The following is a 22,786-nucleotide window of genomic DNA, read 5'->3' as shown; positions in this document are numbered from 1 at the left end:
TCGTCATCTATCTCACAACCAGTCACTGCGCCGGCGAATGCGGTTGTTTTAGGCACAACATGCACATTGCTTTCGTGAATACATGTACTGGAAATGGTGTTTGATGGATATGAATTTTTATATCAGACTGAAATCCATAATAGCAGTGTAAATGCTGAGTGGAGAGCAAACTTTTTTTTAGTGAGGTGGCGTTTTCCTTCAGAATTTTGAAAGAGATATGGGTCGAATCAACAATATGACCTTTGTGTCTTGATAAAGTACTACTATTCCTGTTATTATCTAAAATATTGTTTGAAACCTTTGATGAATATCTTAATTACTCGCCAAAATCCTGCGTTTCCTGGGACATAGGCAACCTAGCAAAAAAATAAAGAATTGATCGTTTTTCCGCATTCATTTTATTATCGTTTCGTTATTAGGAAAAAAAAATTCCCCTAGTGGAGCTCCAAAAAAGGAGGGTAGTCTTAGAATCGTGTTCGTCTTAGAATTGAGCTAATACGGTGTATGAAATTGTTTTTCGATTTATTATGTTCTATAAACAATTTTCATAAAATATTTTCCGTTAAATAAGAAAGAATCAATTTATTATATTCTATAAACAATTTAAATAAAATATTTTCCGTTAAATAAGAAAGATTGGGGTGGGGGAAATTCGGCCACTGTGCAGTAATAACAACGTGCGCAAAAAACTATCTCTCGGCGAGGAATTAAAAAAGGTCCTCGGGTGCCCGGACGGAAGAAGGTCCGAAGGGTATTCGGCGTCCAGGCAAGAGCGCGGTTGGGCTGGTCCTTTTGTCGGCCCTGAATTTTGCAAACGATAGATCACGTCATAACAGATATCACTTTTCATTGCGGCGTTAACGTTCACGGCGTTTGTCGCGTACGTTAATTTTCTGTTCATATACGGCCAGTGATTTTCTTATTGTTGGCTTATTAACGGACCGTGAAAACCTGAAAAAAACCGTGAAAAATCTGAAAAATAACCGTGAAAACCTGGAAAAAGCCGTGAATTTCATTATTCAAGTAGAGTGGGAACCCTGGAGTGGTAGCATCGTTGCTAGTATGTACTAGATTTCTAACTGAAGGCTCCTGTATGAAATCTTTTGATGTCCCCAAGAAATCCTCTTGGGGCAACTTGAGTTAGGGAGCCGGCTTCCCTACCATGACTGTGTGAAAATTTACATACCCGTGGCTAAGTTCAGGGTTATATAAAGCCTCATCCATATGAATCAACATTATTTGGTTGTAATTTTTTAATTCGGAAGACTTTCTTTAATTTCATTAACTGTTTTGTATGTTTTTCTACAGAAATTTTTATTTAAATCGCAAAAATGGTTTTGATGGCTAATGCCATCTTTTTAATGGATTACATTAACCATTAAAACCATTTACGTGGATTAATGACAAAAAATCATTCAAAATTTTCATCAAATTCTTCTAAGTATCACCAGAAACCACCAGTTCTCTTGTTGTTAATGTTAGAAAAACGTTTTTATCTTCTAAAGAAATTATTGTGGTGTTTTTCTATCCCAATAGATACAAAGGAGTGGATATCAAGGCATGCTCAAAGAAAGTGATGGAATACTTCACAGAAATAGATGAAGAGGAGTACTGCTCAACCATTCTACAGTGCCTTCAAGATGATCCTTCTCTGAAAATAATTTTCGACTTCTCATCTTCCAATATCCATGGTATACATCCTTTTCAACATGGCCAAAATTGGGGATTGACAAACTTTAAGGTGAACAGAATATATGTGGCTGCAAAGGAAACAGAGGAATTTAAGCACCGGGGCATAATTAGCAATCTGGCCCATGAGTGTGCGCACAAGGCATATGCCCTTGTATTCGAAAATGGTGGTCTTCCATACAGACAAGATGATGGTGAGGCTAAGAAGGAGTACGAATATGTCGTTGAAACAGTTTTATCAGATGAGAGATTGTGTGATTGTGATCCAATCATTCAGAGGGCTGCTGGCTATAATAAGAAACATGAGTTGATAGTAAGGGTGCCAGAAATGATGTCCAAATATCATACACAAAGTAATGAAGATAGCACAATAGGCAATGGGATGGACCACTTGGTAAAACAGGCCCCTGAGCTACTGCGTTTCTATGATGAGAGGGTTCAGGGAGAATTGGAGGACTACATAAAACGGAACATTGTTGCCGGGAAATACAAATATGATGACTGGCTGAATACCGCAATGCTGTCAGATTACTGTGACAATGATATTCAAGTGAATTCATCCTTCTCTACCCATGAGATTTCCCATCATAATCTCCTTCAAGTGTTTCAAGTATCAAATCTGAAGTTGGGAGTCAGCCACTTGCGGCAGTCACTGAAAGATGTGATGTTTGTTGACTGGACGAGGTATTTAAAGGATACCAGCATGTTGAAAATAGGCGTGCGCAAGAATGATATTAAAAACCTGGCCGTTGTTTGGGATAAGAAGGAGAAACCCTGGTTTTGTGGATCAAGTAAATTTTGTTCTGGAAAATGTATTCGTAATTCTTTCGGAGAAGAAGTTCGACGAAGTTTGATTTTAATTCTGCCTTTAGAGGTTCGTGTTCCAAAAAGTATATCTTGTGTAAATTACACTTGGAACGACTTGTCTGAGGGCTCAAAAAGATTTTTATTGGAAAAAGAATTATATTTTGGTGGGGATGTGTTGAAATTAAGGGATCTTCTAGAAACTTTATCTGAGAAAGATGCAGAACTCAAGCATGATGCAGAATTACTGTCAAAGTTGATAGATGAAGGAACTATTGAAATTGGGAGGCCATTGAAAACCATTCTGGGGAAAAGAGTGAAGGAACTTCTCCATAAGCACAATTGTTTTATACAACGCAACTTAGTACTAAGTAAAATTGAGTTCAACAGACATACCTTCGTAAAGAGAGCCGATGATGCATTCTTCATCTCCAAAGCTAGGAGAAAAGATTTAGAAGATGTAGGTGTGGGACCAGTTTACTTGTGGAAAGGTGAGGAAAATCCAGTGGATGCCCGTTGCTTTATTTTAACTGGAGAACATAATTTTGCCCACAGTGTGAACTTATTCAGGGAGATATCGGAGATCATTGACTGGAACAGTAAGAGGGGTGGGAAGTTGCATTTTGTCCATTTCTTTGAATTAATACATGGAGATTATTGCCTCATAGGTTCTATAAACTGTAGGCATTTATTAAAAAATGAACAATTTGCATTTGAGTGTTCAGGAGTGAGTCTGTTAGAAAGTGACGCTACACCAAATGAAGTTCTATTGGTAGCAGATGCACCCGGGAGTGGGAAGTCAGTATTTGTCAATAAGATGGCACTAGAAATGAAGAAAAAATATAGAAAGTGTTGGATTGATGTGATAGAGCTCTTACTCTTCGAAGACAGCTTCAAGGTGTGGGAGAATAAGAAATGTTTATCTCAGGATTCTGTGGAAGATTTACTTTATGACCTGCTGAAAACTGGTTCACAAAATCAGATCGAGGAAAAATTCTTTCAACTTTTCTTCCGCAATGGAAACAAGGTTTTCATTTTCTTTGATGGCTTTGATGAAATTTGTCCGACTTACAGGGATATTGTTGGGGAATTTGTAGGGATTCTCAAGAACTTTTCCAATGTCAAAATGTGTCTTACAACCCGTGTGCATGAAGCTGGAGAAATGGAGGATAAATTCTCAACCCTTGCATATAAATTTGTGCCCTTCAACCATGGGGATCAAATTCAACTCCTAAACTTAGAATGGAATGCCTCTCTTTGCGGCTTGTCCCTCGATGAAAGGAAGGAAAAAATTGAAAATATTGTTGCAGCTCTGCAGACCACTGACAATTTAAGAAGAGGACAATCATTTTCTAAACTTCATCAAGATCTTACATGTTTGTCCAACGGGGGGAAAAATTGCATAATTGAATTTAATGAAGTTGCTGATCAATTGATAAAGATGGGGGAGTCAGCTGTTGAAGATGAAGTCAATTTTTCTGAAAATCCACTTCATGCGTGGATGTTGGCTTACGTAGTTTTTGAGGAGAACTTTGAAATAGAAAAATCTCTCAATCCACCTCAGCTGTATGATAAGTATGTGAATATAAAGGTTAAAATGTACAGCAGAGAGAAGCTTAGGAGCAAGGCAAGTGTTCTGGGAGATGCTAGGGATAGAGGATTTGAGGACAATATGTATAAATTGTTGAAGAAATTCTCTGCATATTATTTCCTAGGTGATGAAGAATTCGAATTGGATGAGGATAAGGTGCAAGACATGCTTCTAGTAGGATTGGTTGAAAGGATAAGAAATTCAATTGTTTTTGTTCATAGGACATTGGGTGAATACATCTTCTCACTTTGGCTTCTTGAGAAGTGTGAAAAAAAGAAAGTTACAAAAGTTACGTTAAAGAAGGTGTTGTTAGAAAAGCAATTCCATAAAGTTCGGCAGTTCATCAACAGTATGTTGGTATTAAAGTGTGGACCAAGATCAGAAGCTAAGGCTAAGCAATCTGTTGGGAAAAAAACTCCTCTATTAAAAAGGCTGAAATTTGATGATCAAAGTATGGAGAAACAATTTGTGGAATCCATTCAGAAATGTATTTACATGTCTATACTTGAGTGCCATATCGGTGTGACACAGTTTTTGTCTGAAAGCTTTAAGGATCTCCTAATTGATATCATGTTCTGTCAAGCTGATTGGGATATCAAGATGTTGGAGTTCCCCGTGATTCATGAGAATGGTCATTGGAATGCTTTTACGTTTTGTGGAAGATGTATTAGAGGTAAAGTGGGGATCACATATTCTGAGATGTCACATCATCCCAGCAATGTTGGGAATACTTCAGAATACAAATCAGGTGGACATTCTGAGCTAGACTATCTCAAATATCTCACTGAATTGTTGCAGTTAATTGAAAAACGTAACTTGGCTGTTAATCTATCATCGGTTATTTCTCAGGAGGGTGTGTCATGGATGGGGTTCAATGAGTTCTCTCTATGGAGTTGTGAAAAAGGTAGAGGGTATTTCAGTTTCCTCTTTAATTTCTTTGAAAGAAATAAAAAACATCTTTCTGATGCCTTGAAGTCAAAAATATTTGAGGATCGTTCTGATGGATTTTTTCAAAATGGAGCTGTTTTTCTTTTTGAGATGTTGGTCCAGTTTTTGGAGTCAATATTTGAGCTACCGGCTTTAGTTAAGCTCATTGCAAGTAAGAATAATGTGCTAAAAGGTTGGTGTCATGTGTTCCAAACTTGTGGAGTTGAGGATGTGAAAAAGATGTGGAACTACCTGAAGAGCATGCTAGAGACAAAGGAAGATAGGATCAGAGTTCTGAAAGCTGTAGATGGTAGAGGAAAGAATGCTATATACTCTGCATGTGCTAATTGGGAGAACAGAGAAGTTCTACCTTTCGTCTGGATTATATGCCAAGAGGAAATGACTCGAGAGGAATTCAGGGTATATCTGTTTGAGAGTTTCAGCAGAACAATGGACTCAGTTATGTTGAAAGCAGACCGTTTGCTGGATTGTGTGAGTGATGCTGTCGCAAATGGATCTCTTGACCGAAGTGATGCTGTCCGTTTGCTAAACATGGTTGATGAGAATGATTGGCATTATTTGATATCAGTTTACACCACTTTCTCCCCGAGGTACTTATTTAAAATTCAAGAATTCCTGATATCTGCAGACTTGGATTCTCAAGAAATTCTCAAAAACATGAAAAATTATTACCTTTGGTTGGCCCCCTCTTGTTTTGAACGTTTGGACCAGTACAATAAGGAGGAGGGATTTATTTCAGAAGTTGAACAAGAATTTGAACTTATACTGCCTATTATCCAGTCTTTCCCATTTGCTGATCTCATTAGATCAGATAAAGATGGATATCTCATTGGTATCTTGGATGAATATCAGAGGAAGATTGAAGGCATCCACTTAAAATTATTTCTTGTTCTCCTCCGGCGTCAATTGAGACTTGAATCCAGTATACTGGGCAAAGAGCAGCTGATTACTCGGCTTAGTGAAGAGTTTATCTGGATATATGATCAATTTCCATTCTTGTTATATGATGGTAGAAGTGGCAAGACTAAAAGTTTATTCATTTCATGTTTTGTAGCCATGATGTTAGAATATCTATCAGAGGAACAAGTGAGTGCCATTCTCCTTTACAGCCAAAGAATTTGGGGAAATATTTTCTATTATGTATTACGCAAAGATGATCTAAATGCCTATTACAAGTGTTATGAAGTAGCTAAGTTTGTCATTGGAGAAAACAATCTGGGCAAGGTTGATGATGCAAAAGTTGGTAACACTACAGTTCGTGAGATGCTACAAAGAAAGCTTAATGAAACAACTTGATGAATGAGGAAGTGATTTTTATTGCTTAGCCTCTGTAATATACAGTTGACAACCTCAAATACGGAATCCTGAAACCCGTAAAACCAGAAATCCAGAACGGCTCACGGCTTACTTGGCTACATAAGCATCTACGTAGAGGTGTCATAGGTGACGACATGTACACCCTTCACTATGGAAAAATAGGAGTGATGAAACAAGTCATCAGCTTCACTCTCCTTGATTATATGACTTAGAGAAATGGAGAATTCGCCTGTCCTACTTTAAATCAAAGAGGAGAACCCTGCAGGACTCGTGCCCCTTTTTGGAACGCGAGTACTTGCGCTGAGCGTGTCAGGCTCTACATTCTTTTTGAGGTCCTCCCCTATGAAAGTCGATTATTTTTCCTCTCTTATTTGTTTAAATCAAACCAATAATGCTGAAATGGTCCATTTCATGAAAATCAAGTCCGTTTAAGTCTGATAAAATATGTAATTATTACTTCATATCGAGTGTGATATAAAATAGATGACCATTAGTTGTTATTGATTTATTGACTTGTAAAACCACTACACAGTGTTGGTATTAGGATAAAAAGAAGGCAAAATTAGCAATTAACATTATTCTGCAAGCATGCGCGTAGAGCCTGAGGGGCTCAGACCGCATGCATACGAAGCAAAGTTTCATATTCCACCCTTATGATAGGTTGATCGGGATATTCTGCACGTGTAAAACGTAACTAAAAGAGTAAGGAAAAGGTAGAAAAAATCTAAGCGCATTATTGAGAATTGGTCAAGAACTATATTTAGAAAATATCAATAATATGAGCCTAGCAGGCTCAGAGCGAGTTCCAGAGGGTTAAAAGTGGGAAATATATTTGGGAAGGCCCTCAATACCAGAAATCCAGAAACCCTTTGGTCCCAAGCTTTCCGGATTTGAGGTCCTAAACTGTAGTATATTGATCATCTATGGCAGGATACATTGGTAGTCATCCTTTGCCACGTGCATATGTTCATTATACCAACATGACCCAGATCTGGTGATATCACTGGACTCTTTCATTTATAGTTGACTAGCAGATCAATTGGCATTGCTCGGGAAGGATAATACCCAGGAAGGTTGGAAACTTGGAACTTGGATTTCATGATGATATAAGATTTTAATATCTCTGTGAGCTTGTGAATAGGTGTGCCTATCTGTCAGGATGTCCAACCACAGAGTCTGTACAACATGATCTAGTAACTGCAAGGAGAAAATGTCGCAAACGACACATTGGATGCAACCGAAAATAGCACTACAGAATTTGGGAGCATAAGTTGCACCTATGTACTTACTTTGGTCGCAATCGGTGCAGCCGTATGGAAATGCATAGACAAACAGACATCCTCTTATATATGCATGTATATAATACTCCAAATATGGAGTCCCTTAGGAGTTTGCAGCTCCTATGTGTAGAGTATGGCTCTGATTTGATCAGAGGGTGAAGAAGAAAATTGGGAAGTAAGACAAACTAGAGAGAAGTAAGCTGATTTATCAATACAGCCATCATAGTGATTTACCACATTTTTTTGTGTTTCTCTTATGTGTGAATTTTATATAAATCATCAAATTTTTCTGTTATCTGAGGGTACTGAAAAAATCAGATGGAACATTACTATGATAAATGGAATCAATGCAGTGGACTATTATTACATTTGGCTTACTATTGTCTATTTTTCCCAGGGATGTCAAAGTACATGTATTGTGAATTCCAAGAAATTTTAATCAGGATGGTTTTATCTTTCATGATGGATATGTGCAGTGTGAGTAATAATTGCCAATGAGAAATCAAAGGAAATCCAGTGGCATAACTATGGGGGGATGAGGAGATAGTTCCCCCCAAAGCATCTGAGAAATAAAAAAGTTATTTAAAACTATTGTCTAGTTTTTAACTTAAATAACTACATCTGCTTAAAGTTCAAATTTTATTGCCAAAATGATGAAAAACGTATATCCTGGCAAGTTGTTTTTTTTTAACAGAAATTTATAACAGCGCTTTGTTAGCTTTTAATATTGTTTGTCGGATAAAGTATATTTTTATTTTAAATACATGTTTTATAAATACTAATATCACTTTTCTAGGATTAAAAAAAAGTGTTAAAAACTTTCGTTTTGAACTGATTTCTCTTTTGCATCTATGGGGGGGGCAGCTGCCCCCTGTTGGGTATGCCCATGGGCACCTCCCACCAGGGACCAATGGCGATTGAAAAGTCTTCCTTTGAAACACCAGTAGAAAGATTATGTAGCGCTTTGCCCTGTTGGAGAACCCGAGTAAAATTTACTTAAAATATTCGCCTGCAGAAAATTACATCGTACATATTTGTGATCGTAACAAAGTTGTAATGAAATTTACAAATAAAAAGATTGTATATTCTGCTGGCGATACTGAATGAACTGCAGATATTGACCTGTAAAGGTTATTTTAGAAAGGGGCTAACAAGACCCTTGTTATTTTTTCCTGTCATTGAGCGAGAGAGAACATAAATGGTGGCTAGGTTGGTTGCCGTTTAAAATTCATAGCTGTTGGAAAGAAATGTTTATCTTCAGCAGTGGTAATAGTTGGTTTTCGCAGCTGACCATAAATTCCCAAAATTAAATTCTCATGCAAACATTTTCAATTCTTTATTTAATTATGCTATGTAAAATGGACAGGAATTTCTCAAGCACTATGATTGCTCATATTACTCTTCAAGATATGGGAAGTTTGGCACACCCTAAACACATATTTTTGGTTTTAGAACATTTATGTAGTGCCTTACGACTTGAATGTATTATGTACACATTTTGCAAATATCTCATCTTCCTTGTTTATCCTGACAAAGTAATGTTTGCAGTTCATTTAGCATTCTTGTTCCCACATGATTTCTAATATCTCTATGGTTTTGAGGAGCCTCTTCCAGATAGGAATGCATGAGCCTTCCAGGGCAGGCAAGATGCGGATGCAGTTGTAGATTATATGGGAGACCCAATTGATGCTGAGGGGGAAAATTCTGAGTGATGACATAAGCCAACAACTTACAATGAGACAAGGAAATCAAATATGTATGTATGTATAGCCAATGTTCCTCCTGTCTGCTTTGTTATTTGCCTGTGTACAACATTTAAAAGCAGAGATTCCTAAGTCAAGTCAATCTCATTGGCTTTCCCTTTTACCATGGTACATGGCAGACAAAAAGTCGATGATTTATTTCTGCTACTATCCCTGATTCACTGCACGACTCCTCTTGTCTCTTTTTGCTCCACCCCCAAAGCTGGTTCTGAAGGGAGCAAGTTCTGAGGCTCCTTTCTGCCACTGCCTATTGAGGAAATTATTCCTTTATATATTGATAGGGATTTTGTAATGCATTTTCATCAGAAAAGAGGGATATTGGGCTTCTAACCAGAGCTAAAGAAATGTTAACTTTGTGCATATTAATTGCCACATTACTGTGGAACATGCATTTGGATGGTTGAAGCAGAGGTTCCATCAAGACCATCATTCTTCATCCTCCTTATGCCTCTTCAAAATGCAAAAAAAGGCAGTTAGAGTTATTTCTTGTGCCCAGCCCAGGGGTCACTGTAGCCACTCTTCACCCGGCTTGGCATTTTGACCCTGTACTCTTTGTATATAATGAAGTGTCTTTGTGATGTAAAGGTGAATCAAAACTCCTCAGAGACAAGAGGAAATGTGCACAACCACTTCACCAGAAACAGGAATAACCTCAATGTCCCCTATTGCCAACTATCCGTAACCTATATAACATTTCATACTACAGTAAACTCTTGATTTTACGAAGTCAGTGGGACCGGAAAATTGGCACTTCGTAAAATCGAGTTTCGTAAATTCAAACCTTTTTCATAAGTCACGAAAAAAATGTTCGCTTTTGTTTCTTCCGCCGTTTTTTGTCTTTAGTGGTCTTATTTAAATGTTTTCGGTGGTTATTCTCGGTATAATTCATAGAAAAGGCTTTTTGCTCTCGATTTATGATGTGAAAAATCGTTAAATAATTATACCACCATAAAATTCCCATTTCTTGTTCATACTTCAACATCAACGATCGCTAAAGAAATTCCCGACCAGTTTAGAAAACGTAATCAAATAATGAATTGCAATGTTTATTATAAGAATTTACAGTAATAAATTTGTGGTTAGGAGCCAATAGCTACTATTAAGTATGCAGAAGGTAGATATTTGTTTCTGACACCCACGGAATTTTAGCGGCAGCCGGCCTAACCGCCATTTATGTCGCCCTCTATCGCTCAGTGACGAGAAAAAAAGAAAAACAAGGGTCTTAGCCCGTTTCCAAAATAACCTTCGTAAGTTAATATTTCGAGTTACATCGTATTTTCAGCAGAATGTGCTCTATTTTCACTGAGATTCAATTACGATCATAAATAACGTAGGATGTGATTATCTTCTGGCGAATATTTGAAGTAAATTCTGTTTGAGTTCTCCGTCCGACTACTGTGTTCCATCATCTTCGCAGACGTTGCCATAAAAGACTTAATTCTTCATCAGGACTGTATTCTTCATACCGGGTGTGAGGTGACCTGTTCATATAGTATGTTTCTCTCCTTTTATGCCGACAGGAGCAAGGTTCCAACCGGAAAACGACAGGAGAAACATCTTACAGTATCGGAGAAATATAGATAGAAACGTTATTATCCACATTGATTGTTTTCCTATAAGAGACGTTTTATCATTTCCCAGCGTGGTTAAGTATTGGTTCACTAGCGTGAATTCCCAAAAAATGACACGCAAAAACCTGTACCGTCACCTCATTTAGTTTTCGTGTTCCTTTCTCCGCCGTATTGAAAGTTATGCAAAGGATCATTGACATAGAGAAAAGATTTTCTTAGTTTTAGCACTAAAAAATAGTCGCGCCATAATCGTAAATAAATATAGTGTGGAAAGAGCAAAGAAAATAATTTCAATTGAAAAGTCAGCTGAGAAGAAGAGAGACAATTATAAGCGCGGCACCATTTTCCCGATAGTGGAAGATACTTCTTCCGCCTCTCTCCGGTTAATAACTTCCCCCCGTTGCAGGTAAAGATGAACCATGCCCTTCTCCACAATCGGGGAACGTTCCCAGTGGGTGGGGTGAATAAGAGTGGGATGGGGATTGCCTGAGGGAAGAAGTGTGGTCATCACAAGGACTGGTGAAGGGGGCAGGACAAAGAAGGGTGGGGAAATGGCCTTCAGCTCTGCCTCAGTCTACTTTTGGGGGCCGTATTTTTTGCGACGCACACAAGCTCAGTCACCTTAGGGAGGGAGTGAATGGGAAATGCTGGGGAAGGAGGGGTTTGGGATGCGTAAGTTGGGTGTCAGCAAGATCAGCCAAAGGCGGCAGGAGGGAAGGGACAAAGGCTTTTGAAAGACAGAACCCCAGCATGGGAGAACGGGGAAGCGCGTGAGAAGAAAGTTCATGGTTGGACTTGGAAGTGCGTCTTCATTACGAGAAGCCTGAAATATAAATTGGCGGTAAATAGAGCCCAATACTTAAGATATTTAAGTTGTTCATTCACAAAGGCCAATACATACACGAAAAGATACTATGGCGTGGATTGCATGTATCAACGTCCATTTCGGGATGTTATTAATTTCTGTTCCCATTTATAAAAGTAGCAAATAGATTTGAAAGAATGATAATCATGAATAAAAATATCTAAATCGATATCCAAACGCACATGAGCAAAATAGATGAATGTATACATACCGATCCATCGCAAGTAATACCGCTCAAGCTTCTTCCGGTACAGGACTTTAAAATCTTGGATAATGCCTTGGTCCAAGGGCTGGGACTTGCTAGTCGAGTTCGGGGGTAAAAAGAGGACTCGAACATTAGCCAATTTTAGATCTTCCACGTATTTATGAACGGTGGCATTATCCATTATTAAAACAATTTTGCTGTTCTCTCCAGCAATTTTTCTCTGTATACGTATAACTGTTTGCTGGAAAATTTCTCGGGTCATCCAGCTGTTTTTATTTGCATGGTAAAAAACGGGGAGGGCTTCCAATTTTACATGTTTTAAGCACCGTGGCCTTTCAAATTTCCCAATGACAACGGGCTTATTTTGTCCGTGCCCGTTTGGTTGACGCACAGCCCCACAGTAACACGCACTTTACTCTTTTTCCCCCCATGGCACCTTTGCCCTTTGAAACCCAGGGTTGCGTCAGGTAATGCATTAAAAAATAGCCCAGTTTCAGGGGCCAGCGAGGGTGAGCTCGTCGAGGAAAGGGTCCCGGATTAGGGACCCTTCGAAGTGCTTCGGCGAAAAGTAGTCAAGTAGTCTTCGAAGTACGTTCACAGCAGTGCAAAGGGTTAATTAGGGGTGTACGAAATACTCCGCGCGACCTTCCTGACATGTTAAACTACGAATTATTGTCGATGCTATGTTTACGAACAGGCACGTAAATAGGGGCATAATGTCAGCCGCGATATTTTAACTGAACTCCTACTCCCCCTAAATTCCCACAGTGAGGTTTTTGGCGACCCATTTCTCTCCAAAGTTGCATTATCATTTACGATTTCGCACTTTTGATGGACCACAGTTGGAAGCGCTGATTTTTTAGCTACTTACGCCGGCGTAACTAGTTTTGTTGACAAATTTTTCGCCGTAGTTCGTATAAACGAATGCCATTTGTTCCTAGGGACCGAGCCGAGGTTCGTAAATTCAAAAAATTTCGTATAATCGAAACTTCGTATAATCGAATAGCGCCATGTATTTAGCATAGGCTTTTCACCGGGACCGCAATATCACTTCGTATAATCGAAAACTTCGTAAAATCCTGCTTCGTAAAATCAAGAGTTTACTGTACTAAGTTCAATAGTTTGTCTCAGGAAGCCAAACTTATTATGGAAGGTTACACGGGATTTCCACCGGGTCAGGTTCTCCAACTCCATCTCGGCTGACGTTTCGATGGGCGAGTTGTCCATCGTCTTCAGGGCATGTTGAGTCTTGAAAATCGTCCTCCTTATAAGTGGATGACGGCGGTATCAACCGGGGCAGTTGTTATCTGATTGGTCGAGAGCTTCCCGCCTTTTTCCTCGTTCCTCACGAATGCTCCTCAGCACTGGTTTCCATGAGGCGCTCAGAGTGTAGCCAGTGTCACGGTTCATGGTGGTGTTGAGACGAATTTCAGTGGCCTCCCTTGCCAGTCTTTCCCAAAATTTTTCAACGCGACAAAGGACCTTGGTCTTTTCCCAACAGATGACAAAGACTCGACATGCCCTGAAGACGATGGACAACTCGCCCATCGAAACGTCGGCCGAGATGGAGTTGGAGAACCTGACCCAGTGGAAATCCTGTGTAACCTTCCATAATAAGTTTGGCTTCATAAGGCAAACTATTGAACTTAGTAGCATGAAATGTTATATAGGTTATGGATAGTTGGCAATAGGGGACATTTTACGTAATAGGATTGATAATACTAATAGAATAGTGTAAGGATTAATAAAATTTCCCTCAGAAAGCCGTAAAACTCACCACTTATCTTAAAATTCCACAATTTACTATTCTCTCGCCCCTACCACTTATCCTGGTGGGTATTCCATACCCCCACACACCCTGGTATTAGTTGCGCCTTAACCCCCCCCCCCAGCCTTAATTCCTAGCTGCGCCCCTGGCTGTCATATTAACAAAACTACATGGATCCACTTGCAATACGTGCAAACGATACTGTTTCATTCACGAGAAAAGAATCCACAGTAAGATTTTAAAAATTGCAATTCTCAATGATGTGAATAAAGCTCTTTAGAAAATTGTTTATTCATCAATTACCATGTTAAAACTAAGGTAGTTTTCATTTAAATAAGCACTTCCTCTGTTTTTAATGAGAAACATCCATTTCATTCAATTATATTTTATTAGTTCACGTTCATTTACTGTTTAATTGCATGAAAAATTATTGTTGTTAATATATTTCACCCAGTCAGATGTATTTTCAGATATCAGATGTTTTATTTCCTAAGAAGTAACATCAAAATGAAATTCCTTCCAATTTTATAATGAGGACATTTGTTTTCTGTCGCTTCTCGTCTGCTACTTCCCATGATTCCAAAAGTTGCACCTTATGCTCCACCTCCGAAGCTAGTGCAAAAGGATAGCATAAGTGATCATGCTAGCCAGCCTGCTATAGAATTCGTTGAAAATATGCAAGTCTACCCCTAAAGTTTTACTAGTAGTCGTAGAGCAATAACTTCTCTGATTTGTAAATAAAAAAAACTGATATGCTGGATTGATGTAAATCAAGGAGGTTTGGTCAAAAATTTTTATATAAGATTAAAATAACACACACAAACCTTTCAAAAACATGAAACAGAAGCAGCTCAACTTTATTCAATGCCATGTTGAAATGATATTTTTTCCAGAATGATAAACCATTAAAATAAATTTTGTGGCTTGAGAAACATACTTTAACAATCTCATAGATTCATTAAAACTTTGCAAAAATTCTCTGATTATCCAGAGAATCATACAAAACTAACAAAAAATAATATTTTGTTTTAAAATATAAAACTTCAGATTTACATTAAAGGTTAAAATGGAGATCAATTAGTAAGTTGATAAGACAGCTCTTAATACCTCATGTTTTCCCATGAACTTGCTCATGAAAGCAAAGTTACACAAGTTAAACCCATAACCTAATGAAATGAATACTTATCTAGAAAGATATCTAGAAGTTAGACAGTCAATTTGTTAATAATTATGTACAAATACTTGATCTCTTAATCACAACCAAAAACGCAATCACCAATAAAACACTGCTATACATGGAAGGAACAGGAGACTTTTTGCTCCTTCATATTTGACTTAGTTTGTTCACTGCGAGATATCGTGACAAAATAATAATATCCCACAAATCATACCCTATGGATGAACGGCAAGACATGGACGGCTAACTATGCATTATTGCCCCTAAACAGTAAGCAAAAATTGCACTCTATACAAAAACTCAGGCAAACAAAATCTTCAGATATGATTGGATAATCAGCATTCCACACACAAAACACAAACATTTTTCTTTCAGGTAACACTGGATGTCCATAAAGATCATCTTTCGCACTGCAATGGTTAAGGTAACTTGTTGTTATTCCTTTTAATGATTAGATAAATATACAATACAACCTCTTCCGTGACCAGAAATTAGTAATTTCTTAATCAGGGATTAATTATTTGCTTGGTCAAAATGTTCTGCACTAATATGCAAACATTTGAATATGAAACTCATAACTTGAGTACCTTCAGTTATGGAATTCAAAAATCACTCCATTAAACGTGGTATCTTCCCCCCCCAATGCCAAAGTAAATATACATATGGTGAGGGAGGGGTTTTGAGTCAGTCTTCAAACTCATCCATCCGTGACCTAACTGCCATTTCAACAACCTCTAAACTAGGGTAATCAAGCTCCTTCAGCAGGCACAATATGGCAGATAACACATTGGACTGCACACCAGAACAGGAACATGGAAAGAGAAAAATGAAAAAAGAAGATTAGGAGGCAAGTTACGAAGGGATCATGCATTAATATCATTACCATTTTCTGTAATACTTTTACTGCTCTTTGGAAGCAAAAGAAATTAAATGGTCTCAGAGTTTTAACAAGTTTTCTTCAAACCCAAGATAAATTTATTTATTGCTCTAGGAGTGAACTCCTTTAGAACATAGTATTAAATTACAAGGAGTATGTTGACAATCAACATGGAGGTGACAAAGTAATCGTACAAGAAAATGAATAAATAAATTGAATTTCTTCTTCTAACACAAAATGAATATTAATGGTGTCCATATATAAATAAATCCAATAACTCAGTTGGCAATAGACATAAGGGTAACAAAAGAATCATACAGCAACATGAAAAACTGAATTTCTGAACTCTGCTAACACTAAATGAAAATTAACGAGCCAATACACAAGAGAAATCAATAAACTCAGTAGTCAATAGACTAGGGGGAACAAAATATTCATACTAGGGATGGTCGGATCGGATACTTCGGATCCAAATATCTGCGGATATTGCCCTTCATCAGATACATCGGATCCAAAGTCGCGGAAGACATCCATTTTCAAAATACATTTTCTCTACCACCCTCCATATATATATTAGTGCAAGAAAAGAGCCAGCAGCAAAAACTGCAAGGGAAATCCATGCATGAGATTCGACGATAGCTTTCATCATGATCTGGATCCGAAATTTTAAATACATAATAGCTTCAGTGAATGAAACGCCCCATAAGGGTGGAAAGAGTCCCGATCCTCTCTTCGAATGTGTCGTCGCATGTAATTCTTGTCCTACGCCACTGGTCAGTGGTTTATCCGAAGATTTTTCCTATTGTAAGAGACAGAAACAGCAGACTCAACTTCCGTCCCCATCCTCCATGCCCCCAACCCATCACCTACACTCTCCTTCATATTCCTTCCAGAGTCATGAGTTTCTGTCTCTGCGAAGAGTCGGGTCGCTTTACGCTCGTTTCCTGTGACCATATTCCATCCTCCAGTGGGAAACTACAGAGCTGGATGAAAGAAAAAGACGATGGCCGGGGAAGGGGGAGGAGGGGAGGTCAGCGGAGGGGGCCGTTGGGAGGCGGACGTCGCGGAGTGAGACGTGTGACGGCGAATAATGTAAACGGGTGAATATAATCATCTCTCCGGAGTCTGTGAGTTTCCTTCCAAAAATCCCTGCCAATAGATCGGCGACACCCCATCGAGCATCGGGGGTCTTACACTATTTTCATTTCCAAACCCAAGCGTAACGGTTTAGGTCCTGAGCATGTAAAGATGTGAAAAAAAAAAACAACTTGAAAGCCTATAAAAATGATTTTTAATTTATAAAAATATTAACATGTGTATGAAAATCTAAAAAGCATTCCTTTGATTGTACGTACCCAGAATAAACTTGAATAATTACTTCATTTAATAGCAGGAATTGCAGGAAAATGCATTTGGATCCGAAAATATCCAATCCGAAAGATCCGGCTCCGAAAATCTAGGATTCGATCCCAATCCGAAAAAAATCCTGGATCCGTCCATCCCTAATTCATACCTTTGCATTTGACGACACCTAATATGGTATACAGTCAAACCTCGATAAGTGAGAAACCAGATGAGTGAGACTAATTGCCATAGCCTATCCCTTGAAAGCCTCTATGAGTGAGATCTCAAGGAACCTCTTTGTGGCAGAGCTCTTAGTTTCAAGTGCCGTCACCAAGGCCAGCCACCTGGCTGAGGCCGTTGCCCTGAGACCCTGAGGTCCTTGCTGCCACCACCAGGGTACATGGAACCTAGCGCCAGGAAGGCACCGTGAGAGAGAGGCGCTGACGAAACGGCAACGGAGAAGGACTTCCACACGTGAGAGACATAGAGCATCTGTACCACTTACCTTCGTAATAAACGTGGTCGAATTTACTTTCGTTTAATTTATTGAAGTGAGGCTAATTACCGGATTACCCCAACCCCCTTTCATTCTTTAAGTGAGAGATTTTTTGGCAGACTGGGAATTATGTGCACGCTGTCGGACTCAAAATGGAATGACGAGAAACCTATGTTGCACTCAAATTTTGAATTTGTACACATTTTAATTGAGTGGGTTGGAAACCAAGAGGTACAAGTGAGTTCTCTTTTCTATACAGATTTAGGTACAGAAATTAGCTACAGAAAACAAATGAGATCAATTAGATATTTAGTAGTGCATTTGATTTTCCACTCGATGTCAGCACGGAACAGAGACTCAGCCGTTTCCCTGGACAACCAGGTTTTTGTGTATTTATTCTAACAATTAACTTTACCTAACTCCGTTGAGAAAAAAAAATCACTTGTACCCCTTGGCTTCCAACCCACTCAATTAACTTTGGCTTTAAGAGAATGCTTCATGACTCTATCAATTCCTAACAAACACTTTAACAAAATTTAAAAAGAGGAAGACAGTGATATGTTTTCGAAGGAAGTTGGAGAAGTTTCCATTGTTGCATCTTCGAATCTAGTGAATCGAGACATGCTGTTGTAGAGTCGTTTAAAAAAGGTAACAATTTTTGATAAGAAAAACGTGATCAAAAATTTTTTAAATAATATCTAAAGAGAATCTTTAAAGACAGTAACTGATTACTTAAGTTAAACATTGTAAATTATAAAGAGGCTGCTGATAATTGTCTTGTATGATGTGAGGCACGATATTTATTGGAAGTTATTAATATTAGTAAAATTAGACATTGCAATATTTCCACTGAGTTTTATTATAATACAACGCATTTCGTCATTACAAGCACTTTGATAATGTTGTTTATAACGATGAAACGCGTAGTATCATAATAAAACTCAGTGGAAATATTGCAATGTCTAATTTTACTAAAATAGATAATTACATAAATAATAAGTACAGGTGGTCCTCGACTTTATTACAATTCACACTTTCGTGTGTTCCAAATTCTTCTTCAACACCTTCAGCAATGATATTGCATGAAAAATCATCCGAATTCCGCACGTCTTTTTTGAATAACATGCGAAAGATATGCGACCCTGAGATACGCTGTGACAAGATGTCACCGGCCGAGGAATTTTGGTGCAAAATTTAAATGTATTCAGAGTGAGGGTTCAGCATTTGCATTTTATTATGCTTCCTGATGTCTTCTTATTTATAATGGACATCATAAGTGCAGTATTAACTTAAACACCGAGAGGAAGTTTCACTTGGTATCGAACAGAATTCTTGTCTTTTAACTTTTATTTTCATTTTCTGCGTATGCAGAGACATTATATAATGTAGGGAATTTTATTGATTTATTATTAAAAATTGGATAATGAAAATAAAATCTGTGCAAAAAATAAGGTTTCAGTATGTATATGTCGCTCTTTTGGAAATTAACTCCTAATTAGTATGAAACTCTATGGAGTTTGACTTTCATACATTCGTCTTCCGTACACATTTTCAGGACCGCATTGAGTGCAAAAGTTGGGGACCACCTGTATATAACTGTGGCTCCCCAGCACTCTCCTCCCCCCACTTCCTTATTTGTATGTACCTCTATAACGGAGAGAGTTCATTCCGAAACCTTTGTAAGTGAGAAACCTCCATAAGCAAGAAAAAAATGCCAGTCCTTTGAACAGTTATTTATCAAGGTTCGACTGTACGCCATTTATCATGGTGAATAAAATTATTATTAGCTGAAACCTCAGGGTCACAGTCAAAAGGCCTGCTCCTAAAATTCCAGGCGACAAAAGGCCTGAGACAAAACCCCGCCGGCGACAAAATGCCTGAGACAAAGTCCCCGTGGCGACAAAATGCCCAAGACTAAATCCCCGTGGCGATTTTGTCACAGATTTTGTGGCGATCTTGTCGAGGGGATTTTGTCGCCGGACCTTATGTCTTCAGAGGGTTTTGTTGCCGGGCGTTATGTCCTCTGGGGGTTTTGTTGCCGGGCGTTATGTCCTCAGGGGGTTTTGTTGCCGGGCCTTATGTCCTCAGGGGGTTTTGTCGTCGGGCCTTATGTCGGTAACCCGAAAACTTAAATCTCACCCTAGTTTTTGGCCTCCCAGCATTTGAGCGGCTCGACGGCGGCTTCCCAGAAGACTGCAAATGCAAGCCAGTGGGTCTTTGATGCTGAGATTGCTGCATTTGCTGCCTGCAAACTCTCTCATAGTGCTGCTGTTCCTCTTCACCCTGAAAACCACACTGATTTAAATGGACAATAATTTATTCATTCTGAAGCCATAGTACATGTCATGGGATACATCAATTTAATGCATCCCTGATTAAAAAAGTAGTATAATAATGAAAAAATAAAATAAAAACTGGAGCTGCACCAAAGGCAAATTAAGAGAGGGGCACTACCCTCCCCCAAGATGCTTTAAAACATACGCAAGATTTTTAATAAGGTCCCATTTTCATTATGTTTGTTTTCTTTTGTGTAATAAGTAATAGCATTAAATGTAGAGGGTTCTTGAAAAGATTTTTTTTCGCACTTAATTTCAGGTATCTAAAGATATATCGCTAGCAAAATTAAAAAAAGAAGGTAGTGAACTAAGATGGTATGGCACTAAAATCATGAAAGTGACAGAGAGCATGTCATACAAAGATAAAAATAATCCAAACTGATTTATTTGCTATTGATCATGGGATAATAATAATATAATAAAAAAATAGAAGCTGTCCTAAGGAAACATAAAAGAAACTGTAGTTACTATGTTTGAAACTTATTAATATTTTCATACTAATAACTTTTACAATGAAATGAAAAATACATTTCATATAGTAGTTGTTGTAAGTTGTTCTTAATCTCAAATATAAGAAGATTGTTTCCCTGTCAAGCCCTTGTGCCCTCCTACAGAAAAAAATCCTGGATCCACCCTTGGGTTAGGATAAAGCTCACTCCTGATAGGTAAGACATTCAGAGTAGGGCTGCCAGTTCCTTTCTTTGGGTCAGCCTTCACATGGACTTTTGGTTGGGGTGTCCAAAGGCTTCACCCACATTTTGAACCCAGGACCCTTTAGCTAGTAGCCAGCACCAACTAAAGCACAGCAACCCTTTCATATAGCTAGCTTCCTATGATATGCATTTGAAAATGAATCAATGCAACAAAGAAACCACTGCACACAAAGTAATAAAAAATATTGAAAAGTAAGGTCTCCTATTAAATAAAAAATAGAAAATCAATTCACTCTCAACTTTGCATACATCGTCGGAAAGGCTGAGCATTTAGCTATTTTTCTAAATATGTATGTAGTCGACAGTCAATTACTTTTTGCATTCTTGTAATCACCTTTTTAATACCCGTGTCGTACCACTTTCCCCCACGCTACGAAGCCAAGTGATGACTATGTCTTGCACTTCCTAGTCTGACTTGAATTTCTATCCCCAAAGGAGTTTTTTGAAAGCAGGAGAAAGGAGGTAGTCGCTCAGGGAAACTTTCTGGCTGTAAGAAGTGTGGTCGATGATATCTCAACTGAATTTATTGAGTAGGGCGATAGTTTGATATTACACATGTGAGCACGCTTTTCCTTGTGTTCATCCGTGAGCTGCTTGGGGACACACCTTGCACACACATTATTGTAACCGAGGACCTCCAACACAATATTCTGCACGGAGAAGTAAGTAGCCACACCCTTCATTAAGACCTTACTTTATCTCATGAAGGGTTATCCTCCGGTTATTGCGCACCATCTTGCCAATTCGACCTGCCGTTGATTTTGGCAAACTTGGCCTCCCCAACTGCTGCTCATCATAAACGTTTTCCCATCCATCAGAAAACTCCCTGCACCATTTCCACATGTTTTTCATGCCCATATACTCCTCACTGTACACTTCCACTAACCAATGACGAATTTCTATCAGAGAAATCTTTTTTGCTTTTAAAAATCGAATGTCTGAGCGCAGTTCGCAACTTGTGGGCAGTGGAGTAGCGAGGGGGAAAGTCTGGGGGGTACAGACCCCCAGAAATATAAAAACACAATAACTTTCCTTGATAAAAGAAAATAAAATATTGATATATCATGAATTTACTAAAGATTACTATGACAAATGAAGTTTTTTTTATAATGAAAAGTGTTAAAATTAGTTTAAAACCCTCTGCTTATTACTGTTTTTAAAAAAAATTCCCCCGGCTTTTAGGACCCCCCCCCCCGAACAAAATTCCTGGCTACCCCACTCCTTGCAGGTGACCTAAGTGAGAGCACCGTCCCAAAACCACTGCTACTCAGCAACTAAGTGGCCTTAGGTCATGTGGGTGGTCTACACTTTGTCAAAGAAACCAAGGAATATGCAGTGCTGTAGTCAAATTTGCCAAGCGACTTGTGTTCAGAAATGGCATCCTTGGAGACCTTACTTTTCAAATACTTATGCCCTCATATATTGCAGTACACTGAACTCTTTTCAAAGAGAAACATGATTTGAGCAAACCTATGACTAATAACTTTAACTGATTAAATGTATTATTTACATTGGGAGGGAAAAATATCTGTAAGAGATGTGACCAAATGATTAATGGCATTGAATAAGGCACAAAACAAGTTAATACATACCTGTGCTGGAATGTCATAACTTGAACTGTATGACGTGACTTGCCTACCATACCTGTAAGGCAATGAAATAAAATTGATTACGCATTTATCTTAAGTAATATGCTGATATAAAACATTAACTTCCCATATTCATGCCATCTTAGGCTATAAATGTAATGCCCTATTCTATTCCAAAAGCATATCAAATAAAGTCTTCCTTACACCCAGTGGAGTAAAAAAACAAACCAATCCATAAAAAGATGCATTGGTATGGCCAGAAAACATAGAGGTTTGGTGTCATGTAACCCCAGTGCTAAAATGGCTTTTAATTCATGTTTCATCAAATTGAGTATGAATTAATGAAAAGATAGAAGTTACAGTAAAATCACATGGGCATTATTGAAGTTACTTGTTTAATATTAAATTCTAAGCATTAGAAGAGGAAAGAAACAAATTTTAAAAATGGACAAA

General features: G+C 38.2%; 2 protein-coding genes across 7 annotated transcripts in view; one reads left to right on the top strand and one right to left on the bottom strand.

Annotated features, from left to right (window-relative positions):
- The window catches only part of LOC124169783, a 48,923-nt gene extending 40,709 nt beyond the window's left edge, over positions 1–8,214 (top strand). For all 3 annotated transcript variants that reach the window (XM_046548530.1, XM_046548529.1, XM_046548531.1), the window contains one exon: positions 1,537–8,214. In XM_046548530.1, coding sequence (XP_046404486.1) covers positions 1,537–6,328 — 4,792 coding nt within the window. In that variant the 3' untranslated portion in view covers positions 6,329–8,214. The remainder of the gene's footprint in view (positions 1–1,536) is intronic.
- Positions 8,215–14,626: 6,412 nt separating this feature from the next.
- The window catches only part of LOC124169779 (acidic leucine-rich nuclear phosphoprotein 32 family member B-like), a 179,625-nt gene continuing 171,465 nt past the window's right edge, over positions 14,627–22,786 (bottom strand). For 3 of the 4 annotated variants that reach the window (XM_046548525.1, XM_046548524.1, XM_046548527.1), the window contains 3 exons: positions 22,337–22,388; positions 19,835–19,990; positions 14,627–15,770 (listed from right to left, as the gene is read on the bottom strand). In XM_046548525.1, coding sequence (XP_046404481.1) covers positions 15,663–15,770; positions 19,835–19,990; positions 22,337–22,388 — 316 coding nt within the window. In that variant the 3' untranslated portion in view covers positions 14,627–15,662. The remainder of the gene's footprint in view (positions 15,771–19,834; positions 19,991–22,336; positions 22,389–22,786) is intronic. The other variant, XM_046548526.1, reaches the window with a different exon arrangement.

The sequence above is a fragment of the Ischnura elegans genome, chromosome 12 (genome assembly GCF_921293095.1).
Source record: "Ischnura elegans chromosome 12, ioIscEleg1.1, whole genome shotgun sequence".
NCBI lineage: Eukaryota > Metazoa > Arthropoda > Insecta > Odonata > Coenagrionidae > Ischnura > Ischnura elegans.
Note: the sequence above shows the minus strand (reverse complement) of the source record. Positions and strands in the feature narration are given on the sequence as shown.